Source organism: Salmo trutta, chromosome 6 (genome assembly GCF_901001165.1).
Source record: "Salmo trutta chromosome 6, fSalTru1.1, whole genome shotgun sequence".
In the NCBI taxonomy this organism is placed as follows: domain Eukaryota; kingdom Metazoa; phylum Chordata; class Actinopteri; order Salmoniformes; family Salmonidae; genus Salmo; species Salmo trutta.
The window spans coordinates 5,385,770-5,403,667 of record NC_042962.1 but is presented as its reverse complement, the minus strand read 5'-3'; the positions used below and the strand labels follow the sequence as shown (position 1 = coordinate 5,403,667).

Below are 17,898 nucleotides of genomic sequence, written 5' to 3'. Positions count from 1 at the left end.
CCTACCAACCTAGCCCCTACCAACCTAGCCCCTACCAACCTAGCCCCTACCAACCTAGCTCCTACCAACCTAGCTCCTACCAACCTAGCTCCTACCAACCTAGCTCTTACCAACCTAGCTCTTACCAACCTAGCTCTTACCAACCTAGCTCGTACCAACCTAGCTCCTACAAAAGATCAGTATCAAACACAAAGAAAATGTAAATTTTGCACACATAACTGTCTATCAGTGACTATGGATTTAAAGAGGGGTGTGTCTGCTCTCTCCTTCACCTGGGATGTGGCAGAATAGGTCACTGGTAACTGAGTGGGTGGCCAAGCACTGCTGTAGAGGCCATGCATCAGGTCATTGACATGTTTCAGGAACTGTAAAGACAGAGACAAATCATGATTAACCAATTACCTAAGGTCTTTACTGAGTTAGACTTAACCTAGCAAGTACATTGACTACAGTATGTTGCCACCCAGCAATATGGTGAGGGGGGGAAGAGAGAGAGAGAGAGAGAGAGAGAGAGAGAGAGAGAGAGAGAGAGAGAGAGAGAGAGAGACATAAAAAAACAGGTAATTTTCCATTTCTTTTTCAGCAGGCTGGATAACTTCTGTACTTCTGCCCTTTGTACCTTCTCCATCCTTCCATCCAAGATAGAAGATTCCTGGAATAAAGGAGAATCAAGAATTGAAAAGGGCAGTTAAGAGTTGTAACATTAGAATGAGTGTTGAGGGGGAGTATGGATAGGCAAAATGTATTGTATTGTCAAAAATACACAAAAATACAAGGGTCACTGATGATTCAAGAAAGACTTTACATCCATATTATGGGGTGCAAGTTTTAAAAATAAATTTGGCTAGCTTACAACATCTCACACACACACTGTTTCCTGTATTCACTAATCTCCCTCTCTCTCTCATTTACTGTCATTAACTAAACAGATATAAAAAATGTCAAAACGTTAGCTAGCTAGCTACAACAGGTACAAATGTAACTTTACCATGTCCATGGAGGATTATAGGACTAAAACTCCACTCCATCTGTGTAGGAAATGTATGATGAATTTCACCAACGACGTTGAGCCCAGACCAGGATTTGTGGATTCTAGCCATGACTATCTAGCCATGACTACATCGATCCGCCCAAGGTCAATACTTCACAAAATGTCAATTGTAAAACTCACACTTTGTATCTGTGTTTGTTCTCTCTAGTGCCTTTCTTTGTTTGCTGAAATCCATACTTTTTCAATAAACGTTAATCAAATACAACCACAGATTGTTTTCTCATTGCTGTTGCTCTGTTTGATTAACGTTTATAGAAAAAGTATGGATTTCAGCAAACAAAGAAAAGTACACACGTACATTATCTTGGAACACCGAGCTACAGGGCAAGATGGCTAACCACAGCCCCAAATGAGCTAACTCCGGCACTCCCAAAAAGCTAGGGTTGTTACAGTATTGTATGTTACTTAGTTATAGCAACATAGAGGACCGTAGGCTGTGACACAGTGATGTCATCGCGGTGTAGTGGAGGACTGTAGGCTGTGACACAGTGATGTCATCGCGGTGTAGTGGAGGACGGTAGGCTGTGACACAGTGATGTCATCGCGGTGTAGTGGAGGACGGTAGGCTGTGACACAGTGATGTCATCGCGGTGTAGTGGAGGACGGTAGGCTGTGACACAGTGATGTCATAGCGGTGTAGTGGAGGACGGTAGGCTGTGACACAGTGATGTCATAGCGGTGTAGTGCAGTGGTTCCTCTTGTTTAGACACATGTGCTTAAGGAAGACTTTAATTAGGTGACTTACTTCCAGACACTAAAGCTCCGTTTCCACTGGCACTTAAAATTAGGGCCAAAATAGAGCAGACTAGAATGGAATTCTCAAATTAAATCTGGTTCGAGGGAAACCCGTACCAGCGCAGACCAGTTTCACAACTGGTGTCAGCTCAATTAGAATTCTGGCTTGTGACACCGTTACTATGCAACCACCAAGCTGATCACTGCTGAATGCTGATACCTCATTTAGCTAGCTTGTTTGGGCTTGTTGATGTTAGCTAGAACATGGACAAGCAGTTCTGCAGTAGTCAGACATGACACAAATTACCACCATAGCTAGATCCTGATGTTAAATAGCAAATCAGAGTTTAAATAAGCTAGCTAGCTAACGTGAGCTAGCCGGACTTTAGCTGGCCAAGACGTATTGAAAGCTAGTTAGCTACATCATATCAAACCTGTCGTCTGCTTTGATTGGTTAGCTAGCTACCTAATAGCCAATGCCATGGCAAGTAAAGTGGGAATCTAGCTAGCTAGCCTTTTATGCTAGTGATGATGCTAACCGTTTAGCTAGTTAACTAAAGTCAGCAAGCTAAATACATGGCTCTAAGTCTGGCTAGTGTAACCGATGTGAAATGGCTTGTTAGTTAGCGGTGGTGCGCGCTAATAGCATTTCAATCAGTGACGTCACTCGCTCTGAGACTTGAAGTAGGGTTTCCCCTTGCTTTGCAAGGGCCGCGGCTTTTGTGGCGCGATGGGTAACGATGCTTCGTGGGTGTCAGTTGTTGATGTGAGCAAGGGTCCCTGGTTCAAGCCCAGGTTGGGGCGAAGAGAGGGACGGAACCTACACTGTTACACTGGCAGGAGTATGGGGTAACGTTAGTTACAGCATGGTGAGGGTGAATTACATTCTTCAACATTTTGCTAGCTAGCGAGCAACATTAGCGAAGCCAGCTGCAGTCACATAATGGCTACCTCGCAACATAACATCATTTCTGGAGGCAGTGGAAATTCTAATTGAGCTAGCCCACCAAGGACAGCCCACCAAGTGCAAATGGAAACAGGGCTTAAGTAAAACCTTATATATCCAAACTTTGTATAACATAACCTTATACACTGAGTGTACAAAACATTAAGGACACCTGCTTTTTCCGTAACAGACTGACCAGGTGAATCCACTTCAATCAGTGTAGATGAAAGGGAGGAGACAGGTTAAAGAAGGATTTTTAAGCCTTGAGACAATCGAGACATGGATTGTGTATGTGTGCTATTCAGACAGAGGGTGAATGGGAAAGACACAATATTTAAAGTGCCTTGGAATGTGGTATGGTACTAGGTGCACCGGTTTGAGTGTGTCAAGAACTGCAACGCTGCTGTTTTTATTTTTTTTTACACTCAACAGTTTCCCAACCTGACATTGTGGGAAGCATTGGAGTCAACATTGGAAAGCATCCCTGTACAACGCTTTCGACACTTTGCAGAGTCCATGCCCCAATGAATTGAGGCTGTTCTGAGGATAAAAGGGCGTGCAACTCAATATTAGGAAGGTGTCCCTAATGTTTTATACACTCAGTGGAGAAGCTGGCCTGCCCTAGATTCTCTGTTTGATCCGTCATGACACGAACCGGCATCAAACATAGAAATGACTATGTGAAATGGCTAGCTAGTTAGCGGTGGTGTAACCGATGTGAAATGGCTAGTTAGTTAGCGGTGGTGTAACCGATGTGAAATGGCTAGTTAGTTAGCGGTGGTGTAACCGATGTGAAATGGCTAGCTAGTTAGCGGTGGTGTAACCGATGTGAAATGGCTAGCTAGTTAGCGGTGGTGTAACCGATGTGAAATGGCTAGCTAGTTAGCGGTGGTGTAACCGATGTGAAATGGCTAGCTAGTTAGCGGTGGTGTAACCGATGTGAAATGGCTAGCTAGTTAGCGGTGGTGTAACCGATGTGAAATGGCTAGCTAGTTAGCGGTGGTGTAACCGATGTGAAATGGCTAGCTAGTTAGCGGTGGTGTAACCGATGTGAAATGGCTAGTTAGTTAGCGGTGGTGTAACCGATGTGAAATGGCTAGCTAGTTAGCGGTGGTGTAACCGATGTGAAATGGCTAGCTAGTTAGCGGTGGTGTAACCGATGTGAAATGGCTAGCTAGTTAGCGGTGGTGTAACCGATGTGAATAGGCTAGTTAGTTAGCGGTGGTGTAACCGATGTGAAATGGCTAGCTAGTTAGCGGTGGTGTAACCGATGTGAATAGGCTAGTTAGTTAGCGGTGGTGTAACCGATGTGAAATGGCTAGCTAGTTAGCGGTGGTGTAACCGATGTGAATAGGCTAGCTAGTTAGCGGTGGTGTAACCGATGTGAATAGGCTAGCTAGTTAGCGGTGGTGTAACCGATGTGAAATGGCTAGCTAGTTAGCGGTGGTGTAACCGATGTGAAATGGCTAGCTAGTTAGCGGTGGTGTAACCGATGTGAATAGGCTAGCTAGTTAGCGGTGGTGTAACCGATGTGAAATGGCTAGCTAGTTAGCGGTGGTGTAACCGATGTGAAATGGCTAGCTAGTTAGCGGTGGTGTAACCGATGTGAAATGGCTAGCTAGTTAGCGGTGGTGTAACCGATGTGAAATGGCTAGTTAGTTAGCGGTGGTGTAACCGATGTGAAATGGCTAGCTAGTTAGCGGTGGTGTAACCACTGTGAATAGGCTAGTTAGTTAGCGGTGGTGTAACCGATGTGAAATGGCTAGCTAGTTAGCGGTGGTGTAACCGATGTGAAATGGCTAGTTAGTTAGCGGTGGTGTAACCGATGTGAAATGGCTAGCTAGTTAGCGGTGGTGTAACCGATGTGAAATGGCTAGTTAGTTAGCGGTGGTGTAACCGATGTGAAATGGCTAGTTAGTTAGCGGGGGTGTAACCAATGTGAAATGGCTAGCTAGTTAGCGGTGGTGTAACCGATGTGAAATGGCTAGTTAGTTAGCGGTGGTGTAACCGATGTGAAATGGCTAGCTAGTTAGCGGTGGTGTAACCGATGTGAAATGGCTAGCTAGTTAGCGGTGGTGTAACCGATGTGAAATGGCTAGCTAGTTAGCGGTGGTGTAACCGATGTGAAATGGCTAGTTAGTTAGCGGTGGTGTAACCGATGTGAATAGGCTAGTTAGTTAGCGGTGGTGTAACTGATGTGAAATGGCTAGCTAGTTAGCGGTGGTGTAACCGATGTGAAATGGCTAGCTAGTTAGCGGTGGTGTAAGCGATGTGAAATGGCTAGCTAGTTAGCGGTGGTGTAACCGATGTGAAATGGCTAGCTAGTTAGCGGTGATGTAACCGATGTGAATAGGCTAGCTAGTTAGCGGTGGTGTAACCGATGTGAAATGGCTAGCTAGTTAGCGGTGGTGTAACCGATGTGAATAGGCTAGCTAGTTAGCGGTGTTGTAACCGATGTGAAATGGCTAGCTAGTTAGCGGTGGTGTAACCGATGTGAAATGGCTAGCTAGTTAGCGGTGGTGTAACCGATGTGAAATGGCTAGCTAGTTAGCGGTGGTGTAACCGATGTGAAATGGCTAGCTAGTTAGCGGTGGTGTAACCGATGTGAAATGGCTAGCTAGTTAGCGGTGGTGTAACCGATGTGAAATGGCTAGCTAGTTAGCGGTGGTGTAACCGATGTGAATAGGCTAGCTAGTTAGCGGTGGTGTAACCGATGTGAATAGGCTAGCTAGTTAGCGGTGGTGTAACCGATGTGAAATGGCTAGCTAGTTAGCGGTGGTGTAACCGATGTGAATAGGCTAGTTAGTTAGCGGTGGTGCGCGCTAATAGCGTTTCAATCGGGTGACGTCACTCGCTCTGAGACCTGAAGTAGTTGTTCCCCTTGCTCTGCGAGGGCCGCGGCTTTTGTGGCGCGATGGGTAACGATGCTTCGTGGGGTGTCAGTTGTTGATGTGTGCAGAGGGTCCCTGGTTCAAGCTCAGGTTGGGGCGAGGAGAGTGACGGAAGCTATACTGTTACATATAGTCAATCAAATCATCAATCAATGTGAATCACAGACATCTCGTTAAAGTAACATCTGGTGCTCAATCATATGCTTGAGCACCAACCTTGGAACGGGTTAGTAGTAGCATCATGGCACATTAAACGACTAGAGTTTAATTGATCTAAACTTCTTTCACTTCAATGCAATACTGAGAGGCAGCAATGACGCTCTACATCAGGGTTCTCCCATCATGTTCCAGTTATTACTATAACATTGTCGTCTGATTTAAAGTGCCACCAGCCATGTTTTTAGCTCGCACAAAGTTAGAATCCATTAGAATCCATTATGAAAGATGGTTCATTTCAGCAGTAACCACTAATAGCACTCAACAGTTTGGTGGGTTCAGCTTTAATGGTGCTGTCTCTTTAGAGTGAACATCCTACTCTCCTAGCCTAGCCTAGCCCAGCCCACTACCCTATTCATCTCAGCTCCCATGTGCTAGAGAGAGAAGACAGAAAAGAGGAGAGAGTGACAGAGTGAGAGACAGAGAGACAGAGAGAGAGAGAGAGAGAGAGACAGAGACAGAGAGACAGGAGAGAGAAAGACAGAGGAGAGAGAGAGAGACAGAGGAGAGAGAGACAGAAAAGAGGAGAGAGAGAGAAGAGAGAGACAGACAGAGGAGAGAGAGAGAAGAGAGAGACAGACAGAGAGAGAGAGGAGAGAGACAGACAGAGGAGCGAGAGAGAGAGACAGGAGAGAGAGACAGAGGAGAGAGAGAGACAGAGGAGAGAGAGAGAGAGCAAGAGGAGAGAGAGAGAGAGCAAGAGGAGAAAGAGACAGAGACAGAGGAGAGAGAGACAGAGACAGAGGAGAGAGAGAGAGAGACAGAGAGAGAGGAGAGAGAGAGAGAGACAGAGGAGAGAGAGAGAGACAGAGGAGAGAGAGAGAGAGAGAGAGAGAGAGAGAGAGGAGGGAGAGACAGATGAGAGAAAGACAGAGGAGAGAGAGACAGAGGAGAGAGAGACAGAAAAGAGGAGAGAGAGAGAAGAGAGAGACAGACAGAGGAGAGAGAGAGTGACAGAAAAGAGGAGAGAGTGACAGAGAGAGAGAGAGAGAGAGACAGAGGAGAGAGAGACAGATGAGAGAAAGACAGAGGATCTTGGATCTTATAGAGTTCCACTGAGGGGGAACGGGGTGGCTGCTAACATCCCCATTATGTTTATCCCGTTCTGTGTACAGTACAGATATGGACAGGTCGATGGCTGGTTCAGACATCTGGGACCAGCGAACCTCATGAACATCCATTGGACTACAAAGCCAGAACCACACCCCTGGCCCAGTCACCTCCAGAGTGGAACAGGAGCACTAGGATGAAGAGTTACGATGTTGAGTGACAGTAGAAGTTTCCCCTATATACGATGATGTGTGCCTAAAGCTACAATATGGGTGGTCTGCTATGGAGCTGCTGAAGGGAGATGGATCTGGAGGAGTGACGGCTGTGTGGGGCAGGAGGGTAGGATGAGGTCAGACAGGTACTTGGGTCCAGGGTGGTGGACAGCTTGGTAGGTGTGAACCAGGATTTTAAAGTCAATGTGTGAGCATATGGGGAGCCAGTGGAGGTTGAACAGCACTGGAGGGATGTTCTCACAGGGGGAGGTGTGGTTGAGGACAAGTGCAGCACAGTTCTGGACATATTGTAGCCTTCTTAGGCACTTGTCAGATGTGTCAACTAACAAGGCATTACAATAGTCCAGACGGCATGGTATAAAGGCGAGGATGAGTCGCTCAGCTGCAGGCTGTGACAGCATAGGCTGTAACCTGGCAATGTTCCATAGATGGAAAAATACAACTTTGATCACACTTTTGATGTGGGTCTCAAACGAGAGTTGACTGTCAAATATCCTACCCATGTTGAGAACCTCCCTGGAGGGGATGGACCTTGACACCATCAGTATTGAGTCTCTAGCTGCTGAACCTCCCTGGAGGGGAAGGACCTTGACACCATCAGTATTGAGTCTCTAGCTGCTGAACCTCCCTGGAGGGGATGGACCTTGACACCATCAGTATTGAGTCTCTAGCTGCTGAACCTCCCTGGAGGGGATGGACCTTGACACCATCAGTATTGAGTCTCTAGCTGCTGAACCTCCCTGGAGGGGATGGACCTTGACACCATCAGTATTGAGTCTCTAGCTGCTGAACCTCCCTGGAGGGGATGGACCTTGACACCATCAGTATTGAGTCTCTAGCTGCTGAACCTCCCTGGAGGGGATGGACCTTGACACCATCAGTATTGAGTCTCTAGCTGCTGAACCTCCCTGGAAGGGAAGGACCTTGACACCATCAATATTAAGGCTGCCACTGCTGTTGTTGTTACTGATGGTGCAGTGCCAATCAGTGCAACCTGTGTCGTTTGCAGTTTAACTGCAGGAAACTGCATAGGATGTCCTGCAGGCAGCTGACCAGGAGTGCAGTGCCATTGTCAGTGTTTGTGAGTGACATACAGTTGAGTGTCAACAGCATTTGAAGTTAAAGCTCAGTCCGTTTTTCCTCATTATGTTTCCCAGTGGCAGCATGTAGATACAAGACCACAGTGGCCCTAGGACCAAGCCTTGAGGGACCCCCCTGGTGGACCACCACCAGGGAATAGGCTGCTATTTCGGACACAACCCATAGTGATGCTGATCCAGGTTCTACAACAAAAGTGGTACGGTGTCCAAATTATGACAGCGTCAGAATCACAAGGAGTTGGTGAACGAGGCTGTCCAAATATGTACGCCGTACACATTGTGAGGATTGTGATGCTGCTGCAGGACAGGTTCTTACCAGGAAAGTGGCAATGGCCACTCCTATGATGAATCCAGCGATGACGTCAGACCAGTGGTTCCGGTACTCAGCCACTCTGTTGAGTCCCGTGAGGAAAGCCAGATACATCAGACCCAGGGACAGCACAGGCTTGGCTAGCCGCGTTCCTTTGACTTCCACTGTACATGTGATGTAACTCTAGAAGATAGTAATGAACATACTGTTATCTTCTCACATCTCAGTGGATCTCTTTTTTATTAAATTAGTGAAAAATAATCTACAGAAATCAACAATGAACATGCTGTTATCTCCTCACATCCCTGTACTGAGGTCAAAAAGGTCATATATATGCTGAGAGGTTATACCACAATGTGTGGTTTCATTTAATTACCTCTATTAGTTTGTCCACACTAAGAGTGGACTGACTTTCAATGGGAACGCTCTGAGAGACGAGGTCAGCTCTATTGTACAGTACACAATGATTGTCTCATTCAGATTCTGAAAAATGTCCACAAGCCTAGCGTTCGATAATGCTAGCAGCAGCCAGGGATAATGCTAGCACCAGACTGTGATAATGTTACCAGCAGTCTGTGATAATGCTAGCACCAGACTGTGATAACGCTACCAACAGCATGTGATAATGCTTACAACAACCGGTGATAATGCTAACATACTGTGATAATGTTACCAGCAGTCTGTGATAATGCTAGCACCAGCCTGTGATAATGCTACTAACAGCCTGTGATAATGTTAACACCAGCCTGGGAGAATGTTACCAACAGCCTGTGATAATGCTATCACCAGTCTGGGATAATGCTACCAACAGCCTGTGACAATTCCAGCACCAGTCTGGGATAACGCTACCAACAGCATGTGATAATGCTACCAACAGCCTGTGACAATTCCAGCACCAGTCTGGGATAACGCTACCAACAGCATGTGATAATGTTAGCATCAGCCTGTGATAATGTTACCATCATCATGTGATAATGCTATCACCAGCCTGGGATAATGCTAGCAGCAGCCTGGGATAATGTTACCAGCAGCCTGTGATAATGCTACCAACAGCCTGTGATAATGCTACAGACAATGAGGGTATAACAGGAATAATCCCCAATCTCCAGAGTGCTGCTAAAAAAACAGATGTATTGTCACAAACAATGGATATAGGTGCAGTGAAATGTGTTGTTTTACAGTAGTTTTATACTAGCATGCACCAAGCTTTACAGTAGCATGCTAACCACTAAACAACTGTGCGTTTGACTATAGCAAGCTAACTGGCGCTTACTGCTAATAAACAATGTGCTTTAAAATAGCTTGCTAACTGCTAACAAGCAATGTGCTTTACATGAGCATGCTAACCACTAAAACAACTTTGTGTTTTACAGTAGTATGCTAATACCGCTAACCGCTACAAAACAATCTTCTTTAACATAGTATGCTAACACCGCAAACTGCTACAAAATAATCTTCTTTAACATTAGCATGCAAATACCGCTAACTGCTACAAAATAATCTTCTTTAACATAGCATTCTAATACCGCTAACCACTACAAACAATGGCCCTGCTAACTGACCTACATGCTGTAAAGGGGGGTCTACAACAAAAAAAAACATCCCTTTTGGCAAACAATCAGACACTCGAACCAGTCAGAGATTGATGATTTTAGATGATCTAACACGTCACAGATAAACACTTCTGACAGAGTTATAGATCTGTGAAGTGTAATCCCTGTAGCTGTAGACTGCAGGGATGTTAGGAATCCTTTTGAAAGACACTGCCATCAGACTGTGGTACTCTGAACAGGGTTCATATTCACACAGTGACTCAGTGCATGAGTGATGATCTGGGATCAGTTTTCCCTTTAAAATCATAATGAATAAGATTAAGATCCCAGTAGTGGTTTGTTCTGTAATAGGCAGGGTATCCCCCAAACGACCTGCAGTGGTGTAAAGTACTTAAGTAAAAATACTTGAAAGTACTACGCAAGTAATTTTTGGGGGTGTCTGTACTTTATTTTACTATTTATATTTTGGACAACTTTTACTTTTACTTCACTACATTGCTAAAGATAATAATGTACTTTTTATTCCTTACATTTTCCCTGACACCAAAAAGTACTCTTTACATTTTGAATGCTTAGCAGGACAGGAAAATGGTATAATTCACACACTTATCAAGAGAACATCCCTGGTCATCCCTACTGCCTCTGATCTGGAGGACTCACTAAACAGAGAACATCCATGGTCATCCCTACTGCCTTTGATCTGGAGGACTCACTAAACAGAGAACATCCCTGGTCATCCCTACTGCCTCTGATCTGGTGGACTCACTAAACAGAGAACATCCCTGGTCATCCCTACTGCCTCTGATCTGGTGGACTCATTAAACACAAATGCTTCGTTCGTAAATGATGTCCGAGTGTTGAATTGTGCCCCTGGCTGTCTGTCAATGAGAAAAACTAGAACATTGTGTTCTCTGGTTTGCTTAATATAAGGAATTTTAAATGATTTATACTTTTGATACTTAAGTACATTTAAAACCAAATACTTTTACTCAAGTAATATTTTACTGGGTGACTTTCACTTTTACTTGAATCATTTTCTTTTAAGTTATCTTTACTTTTACTCAAGTATGAACATGAAGTACTGACGACTTGGCATGTCAAGAAGAGACAAACAACAACTGAAGTGACATCAAACTTCAAATGAGCTAGACTGTTCTGAATCCATTTTGGATTTTGGCCTCTGAAGCGGTGTATCATATTTATAAATCACAAAATGGCAGCATGTTTTTCTTTTTAATCAGACGATCGAGTGAAAGATTAATTCATGTGTTTTTAATGAGCTGTTATACGGATATGTGATGACACGTGAAGCCACACATGACGACACGGTGTCTAATTTGGTTTCAGAGAACTGAGTTTATGGTTCCAAACGCTTGTCTTGAGGATGATTCATTCAAAACGAACGTTAAATGTTACATTTCTAAGAATCAAACACGTATACCAGTAGGCTATACAGTATGTATTGTGTGTATGTTTACGCACAATGTTTATCATCAATACGTTTGTCATGATCTGTTGTGATGTTGGATATATTAACCATGTTCCATGTAATGCTTTCAGTTCCATGAAATGTTCCCAGATCTAGCCTGCGTCCAAAATGCACCTTATTTCCTGCAGAGTGCCCTGGTCAAAAGTAGTTTACTACCCATAATGCCCTGGTCAAAGGTAGTTTACTACCCATAATGCCCTGGTCAAAAGTAGTTTCCTACCCAGAGTGCCCTGGTCAAAGGTACTTTACTACCCATAGTGCCCTGGTCAAAGGTACTTTACTACCCAGAATGCCCTGGTCAAAGGTAGTTTACTACCCATAATGCCCTGGTCAAAGGTAGTTTACTACCCATAATGCCCTGGTCAAAAGTAGTTTCCTACCCAGAGTGCCCTGGTCAAAGGTAGTTTACTACCCATAGTGCCCTGGTCAAAGGTACTTTACTACCCAGAATGCCCTGGTCAAAGGTAGTTTACTACCCATAATGCCCTGGTCAAAGGTAGTTTACTACCCATAGTGCCCTGGTCAAAGGTAGTTTACTACCCATAATGCCCTGGTCAAAGGTAGTTTACTACCCATAATGCCCTGGTCAAAAGAAGTGCATTACCCAGAGTGCCCTGGTCAAAAGTAGTTTACTACCCATAGTGCCCTGGTCAAAGGTAGTTTACTACACATAGTGCCCTGGTCAAAAGTAGTTTACTACCTATAGCGCCCTGGTCAAAAGTAGTTTACTACCCATAATGCCCTGGTCAAAAGTAGTTACTACCCATAATGCCCTGGTCAAAAGTAGTGCATTACCCAGAGTGCCCTAGTCAAAAGTAGTTTACTACCCATAATGCCCTGGTCAAAAGTAGTTTACTACCCATAGCGTCCTGGTCAAAAGTAGTGCACTATATAGTGAATAAGGTTTCAGACAGCATCAGTCTGCTACTATTATTTTCCCTGTGCTTAATATTGTCTCTCACACTCAAATCATTCAACTAGTAGGCTTTCCAGAGTGAGTAGGGTGAATCAGCAGAAATCCTCTTTATGTAAAGTAACAAGCTTAGTCTGCTATGAGTCAGTGGAGGATTTCCTTTTCAGCGTTACCATAAAACTTAAATTAAATGCTGAGTCTCAAATAACCCCCTGTCCCTTTTAATAGCTGGTCAACTGCACACATTTCAGGAAATAAACACCTGTTTCAAATAAACACCCGGTGTAAATGAATTATTTACGAGGTTACCATGAATTGCCATGACTTGTTTACAAGGTTTAATGTTTGATTTGTTACATTAAATAATTCAGTAATGACTCGAAAAATGATGGCAATCATCCGTTTTTATCTCCAGTAGGAAACTGCTATCCATTGGCCGCTAACAGCTGACAACTGCTAGTTAACTGGCAAGCAACAACAAAAAACCGTCAACAACTTTGGGAGTACAGACGCAAAGAAATTGGTTCACCCCCCTCTAGTGGCGAAAGTAAGAACTGCTGAAAATGCACAGTTAAAGAGGAGAATAATTATTCAGGCAAGGCGTGCTAAAATAAAAGAAACGTGATACAAACCACATTTCCATCCAACATTTTCATGCAGATGAATTACCTGACACATGAAAAAAGTCATAACTGGGCTGATGGAAACATGAAATGCGGGTACAATTTTATAAACGCTAACAGAGAATTTGTTCGTTCGACATGGTGGGATCTTTTCGTGTCTGTAAAATGAATTACGCGAGAAATGGCGTTGGAAATGCCTTTATGCGCAAATATTGATATAATTAACACAATGGAGGCTGCTGAGGGGTGGAACGGCTCAAAATACTGGAACGGAGCAAATGGAATGGCATCAAACACCGAGAAATCATTTGTTTCATGTATTTGATACCATTCCACTGATCCAACTCCAGTCATTACCACAAGCCCGTTCTCCCCGATTAATGTGTCATCCACCTCCTGTGTTAAAAACATCATATGGAAGTAAAATTGGACTGACGCAACAATATGTTGTGTGGTCGTCCCACTACGACTCGGGAAAGCAGTTTATTAGGCTACATAAATGACGATGAACTTCACAGGGTGGTGAATGCGCAAGGTGATGAGCTTGATGTTCCTTTCCAATAAATATCGAGGGTCTTATTCTGGTGATATGATGATGGATGTTTGGCTGCCATTTAACTAAAACAAAATAATATTTCTCTTATCCATAATAATCTCATAACGTAGGTAGGCTACCCGCACTGTAGAGCATCTGTGCCAAGGCTGTAGGTACATTCGTTATATAACCCAACAGTTTTTGTGACAAAACCATCAATAGATTTAAAAAATGCGATGGAAACCCATTTGAAACGTTTTTGTTTTTTTTTCATTCAGTACATGAGAATTTAATGGTAAAAGTCATGTTTATGTGCACTATGTCATCACGCGCAGACTTTATCCACAAAAAGTCCGTTTGATGGAAACAAGTCTCTGGTGGGAAAATGCGCATATTGATTTATGCAGATTTTAGAATATTCGTATGCAAATCTGTCGTCGCCAATGGTGACCAGCTATAGTGTGTAAATGATGACACAGTGCAGGAAATGTAAGAAATTGATTAAAATGATGGAAGTGAATGCTGTAATTAAAAAAAAAAATATGCAAATGAGCAAAAGCTCTGTGCATTAAGTAAATAGAAGCCTGGCACAAATAGAAGCCTGTCACAACTGCCTGTTGTGTTCAGTGATTTAAGGAAATAAATGGCCAGGCTATTATTCAAAGTTTATCGAAATCAAATCAAATGTATTGGTCACATACATGTGTTTAGCAGATGTTATTGCGGGTGAAGCGAAATGCTTGTGCTTCTAGCTCCGACAGTGCAGTAGTATCTAACAGTTTCACAACATATAACCCAAAATACACGAAAATCGAAGTAAGGAATGGATTAAGAATGTACATGTCTGTCAGAGCGATATATTAACCTATTTCTCTGATCTACAACAAACAGCCAAACAGATTGCATTCAATGGCCAAATAGGATATTCATAGCCAAGATTGACAAAATACATCCAAGAATCAGTCAGGACTGTTTCAGTGTGTGTGTGTGTGTGTGTGTGTGTCCGCCCGTGCTTGCGTGTAGAGTAGGCCAGCGTGGAGTAGATGAATGCACTCAGCGCCTTTTAAGTGGCTTGTAGGCCTGGAGATGCTAAACGTGTTTATGTTCATTTTTGGTCAATTACTCTGAGACCGACAGTCTTTTGCATAACAAAAACCAAAGCTCCAGTCCTATACAATACAGAGAAAATAGATCTGCATTCTGCGGGCTTTATGGAAGAAATTGGATTTTACAAAGTCAAATGTGAAATATTCAACCAATTGTATCTCACCACCAGACACTCTTCGACTCGAATCCAGCGTCCAAAACGAAAACAAGATTTCCAGACACGAGAGTTAAGCCCAATCTGACAGGAATTGATGAATGGCTTATAGGGGTTTACACACTAACAGGATATATTTAGCAGTGTTCTCCACATCTCGTCATAGCCATCAAAGAAGCAGCACATTCAAGACCCGGCATCTATTAGGCCTACTTACTAAGTCCACTTGTTTCTTCAAGGACTGTTATAAAGGCCGTCCCTCATAGAATGTCCTAAGATTTCCCAGGGATGTCTGTAATGTCAGAAATCCTACTATTCTGCACATATCATCAATATGGAAACACTTACTCTAGTTATTACATTCCGTTAGTTAGTAGCTTTAACACATCCGACTCAACTATTCAACTTGTATCTTTTGGTTCCTACTAATCTTTAGTTCTCACTCACCGCAAGATAGAAGGCTGCATAGACACTGAGCGCAGCCTCTTTGGAGGGGAAGGTTTTGCGTGCGCGCAGGATATCCTCCTGGTTCCCGGTGCAGGCCTCCTGTTGGCTGATGTAGATCAGGGTGTGCTGGCAGCCCAGGGCTGTGTAGTTGGGCTTACACACCGTCAGGAAGTGGGGGGACAGATTCCCAGTCACCACCTGGCCAGCGTTCACAAAGATGTCCACGGTGAACAGGCCGAACATGTAGACCCCTGGATAGAGGGGAGATAGACACTGGTTAGACCCCTGGATAGAGGGGGAGATAAACACTGGTTAGACCCCTGGATAGAGGGGGACAGAGACACTAATAAAGTGATCTTAACTCTCCACGTCCACCACTAATAAACTGAGCTTGTCGTCATTTTTCTTCCCCTCACACATTAAGACAATGAAGACTGTTTTTGTAACATCCATTTGTGAAAGATAATAGTTTCTCACAGTATTTGAAAAACACTCTCCCGGCCTCTCCCGGCCTCACCGTGAAAGAGAAAAATATCATCATCTGATGATGTCATATTATCCAGTGGAAACGTCATAAAATAATGGGGGGGGAAAACCAGCTGTCCCGAGCTTACTGGTCTGGGAAACTCTGAGGACTCGGAATAGGCCAGTTGATATAATGTTGCAAGTTCGCTAGAGAAAAGCTTCAGGCCAAACCCAGTTGATTGATTACTTAGTTAAAAAGTTATAGGCATACTGCTGCATTGGCCCATAGGCTATTTCTGAGTACCATGTGCTCATTTCTTTAGCCACAAATGGATTACGGTCTATCAATGTGTCCATATGGCAGAGGCTGGTGCTCTCACACTAGTTGGACTCTGTGTCTCTGCATCTTAATGCGGCTTTCAGCTTTGAAGCCCACTTAGCTGGAAGAGCAGAGAAAAAAGTCTTCATTAATGTTGAGTGGCTTTCTGTTTTGTATCCCTGTCTCCTTGTTTTACATTTTAGTCACTGCTTTCTCATCATCTGTATTCTTAATTAAAGGGAAGTAGGGATGAGACGAGATGAAAGGAGGGGGTGAGACAAGAGATGGGATGAGACAAGAGATGGGATGAGATGAGAAGAGGGGGTGAGACAAGAGGGTGAGACAAGAGATGGGATGAGATGAGAGATGGGATGAGACAAGAGGGTGAGACAAGAGATGGGATGAGACAAGAGATGGGATGAGACAAGAGGGTGAGACAAGAGATGGGATGAGACAAGAGGGTGAGACAAGAGATGGGATGAGATGAGAAGAGGGGGTGAGACAAGAGATGGGATGAGACAAGAGATGGGATGAGACGAGAAGAGGGGGTGAGACAAGAGATGGGATGAGACGAGGCGAGATGGTGAGACAAGAGATTTGATGAGATGAGACGAGCTTGGATGAGATGAGACAAGAGGGTAAGACAAGAGATGATATGAGACGAGACGAGAGTTGGGATGAGATTAGAGGAGTGTAGATGGGATGAGATTAGAGGAGGGTAGATGGGATGAGATTAGAGGAGAGTAGATGGGATGAGATTAGAGGAGGGTAGATGGGATGAGATTAGAGGAGGGTAGATGGGATGAGATTAGAGGAGGGTAGATGGGATGAGATTAGCGGAGGGGAGATGGGATGAGATTAGAGGAGGGTAGATGGGATGAGATTAGAGGAGGGTAGATGGGATGAGATTAGAGGAGGGTAGATGGGATGAGATTAGAGGAGAGTAGATGGGATGAGATTAGAGGAGGGTAGATGGGATGAGATTAGAGGAGGATAGATGGGATGAGAACAGAGGAGAGAGATGGGATGAGAACAGAGGAGAGGAGAGATGGGATGAGAACAGAGGAGAGATGGGATGAGAACAGAGGAGAGAGATGGGATGAGAACAGAGGAGAGAGATGGGATGAGAACAGAGGAGAGAGATGGGATGAGAACAGAGGAGAGAGATGGGATGAGATTAGAGGAGGGTAGATGGGATGAGATTAGAGGAGGGTAGATGGGATGAGATTAGAGGAGGGTAGATGGGATGAGATTAGAGGAGGGTAGATGGGATGAGATTAGAGGAGAGGAGAGATGGGATGAGATTAGAGGAGGGTAGATGGGATGAGATTAGAGGAGGGTAGATGGGATGAGATTAGAGGAGAGTAGATGGGATGAGATTAGAGGAGAGTAGATGGGATGAGATTAGAGGAGGGTAGATGGGATGAGATTAGAGGAGGGTAGATGGGATGAGATTAGAGGAGGGTAGATGGGATGAGATTAGAGGAGGGTAGATGGGATGAGATTAGAGGAGGGTAGATGGGATGAGATTAGAGGAGGGTAGATGGGATGAGATTAGAGGAGGGTAGATGGGATGAGAGTAGAGGAGGGTAGATGGGATGAGATTAGAGGAGGGTAGATGGGATGAGATTAGAGGAGGGTAGATGGGATGAGATTAGAGGAGGGTAGATGGGATGAGATTAGAGGAGGGTAGATGCTGACGGACCGATTTTTACTTCTGTCAGATGCATTACTTCAACAGTGACTCACTAGATAAGACTC

At 44.2% G+C, this 17,898-nt stretch overlaps 1 protein-coding gene across 1 annotated transcript in view; it reads right to left on the bottom strand.

Moving 5' to 3' along the window:
• The window catches only part of LOC115195339 (phospholipid phosphatase-related protein type 5-like), a 78,094-nt gene that overhangs the window by 15,668 nt on the left and 44,528 nt on the right, over nt 1-17,898 (bottom strand). Inside the window, exons 3-4 of the mRNA XM_029755117.1 lie at nt 15,354-15,604; nt 8,539-8,715 (exon numbers count right to left, since the gene is read on the bottom strand). Of these exons, the coding sequence (XP_029610977.1) occupies nt 8,539-8,715; nt 15,354-15,604 (428 nt within the window). The remainder of the gene's footprint in view (nt 1-8,538; nt 8,716-15,353; nt 15,605-17,898) is intronic.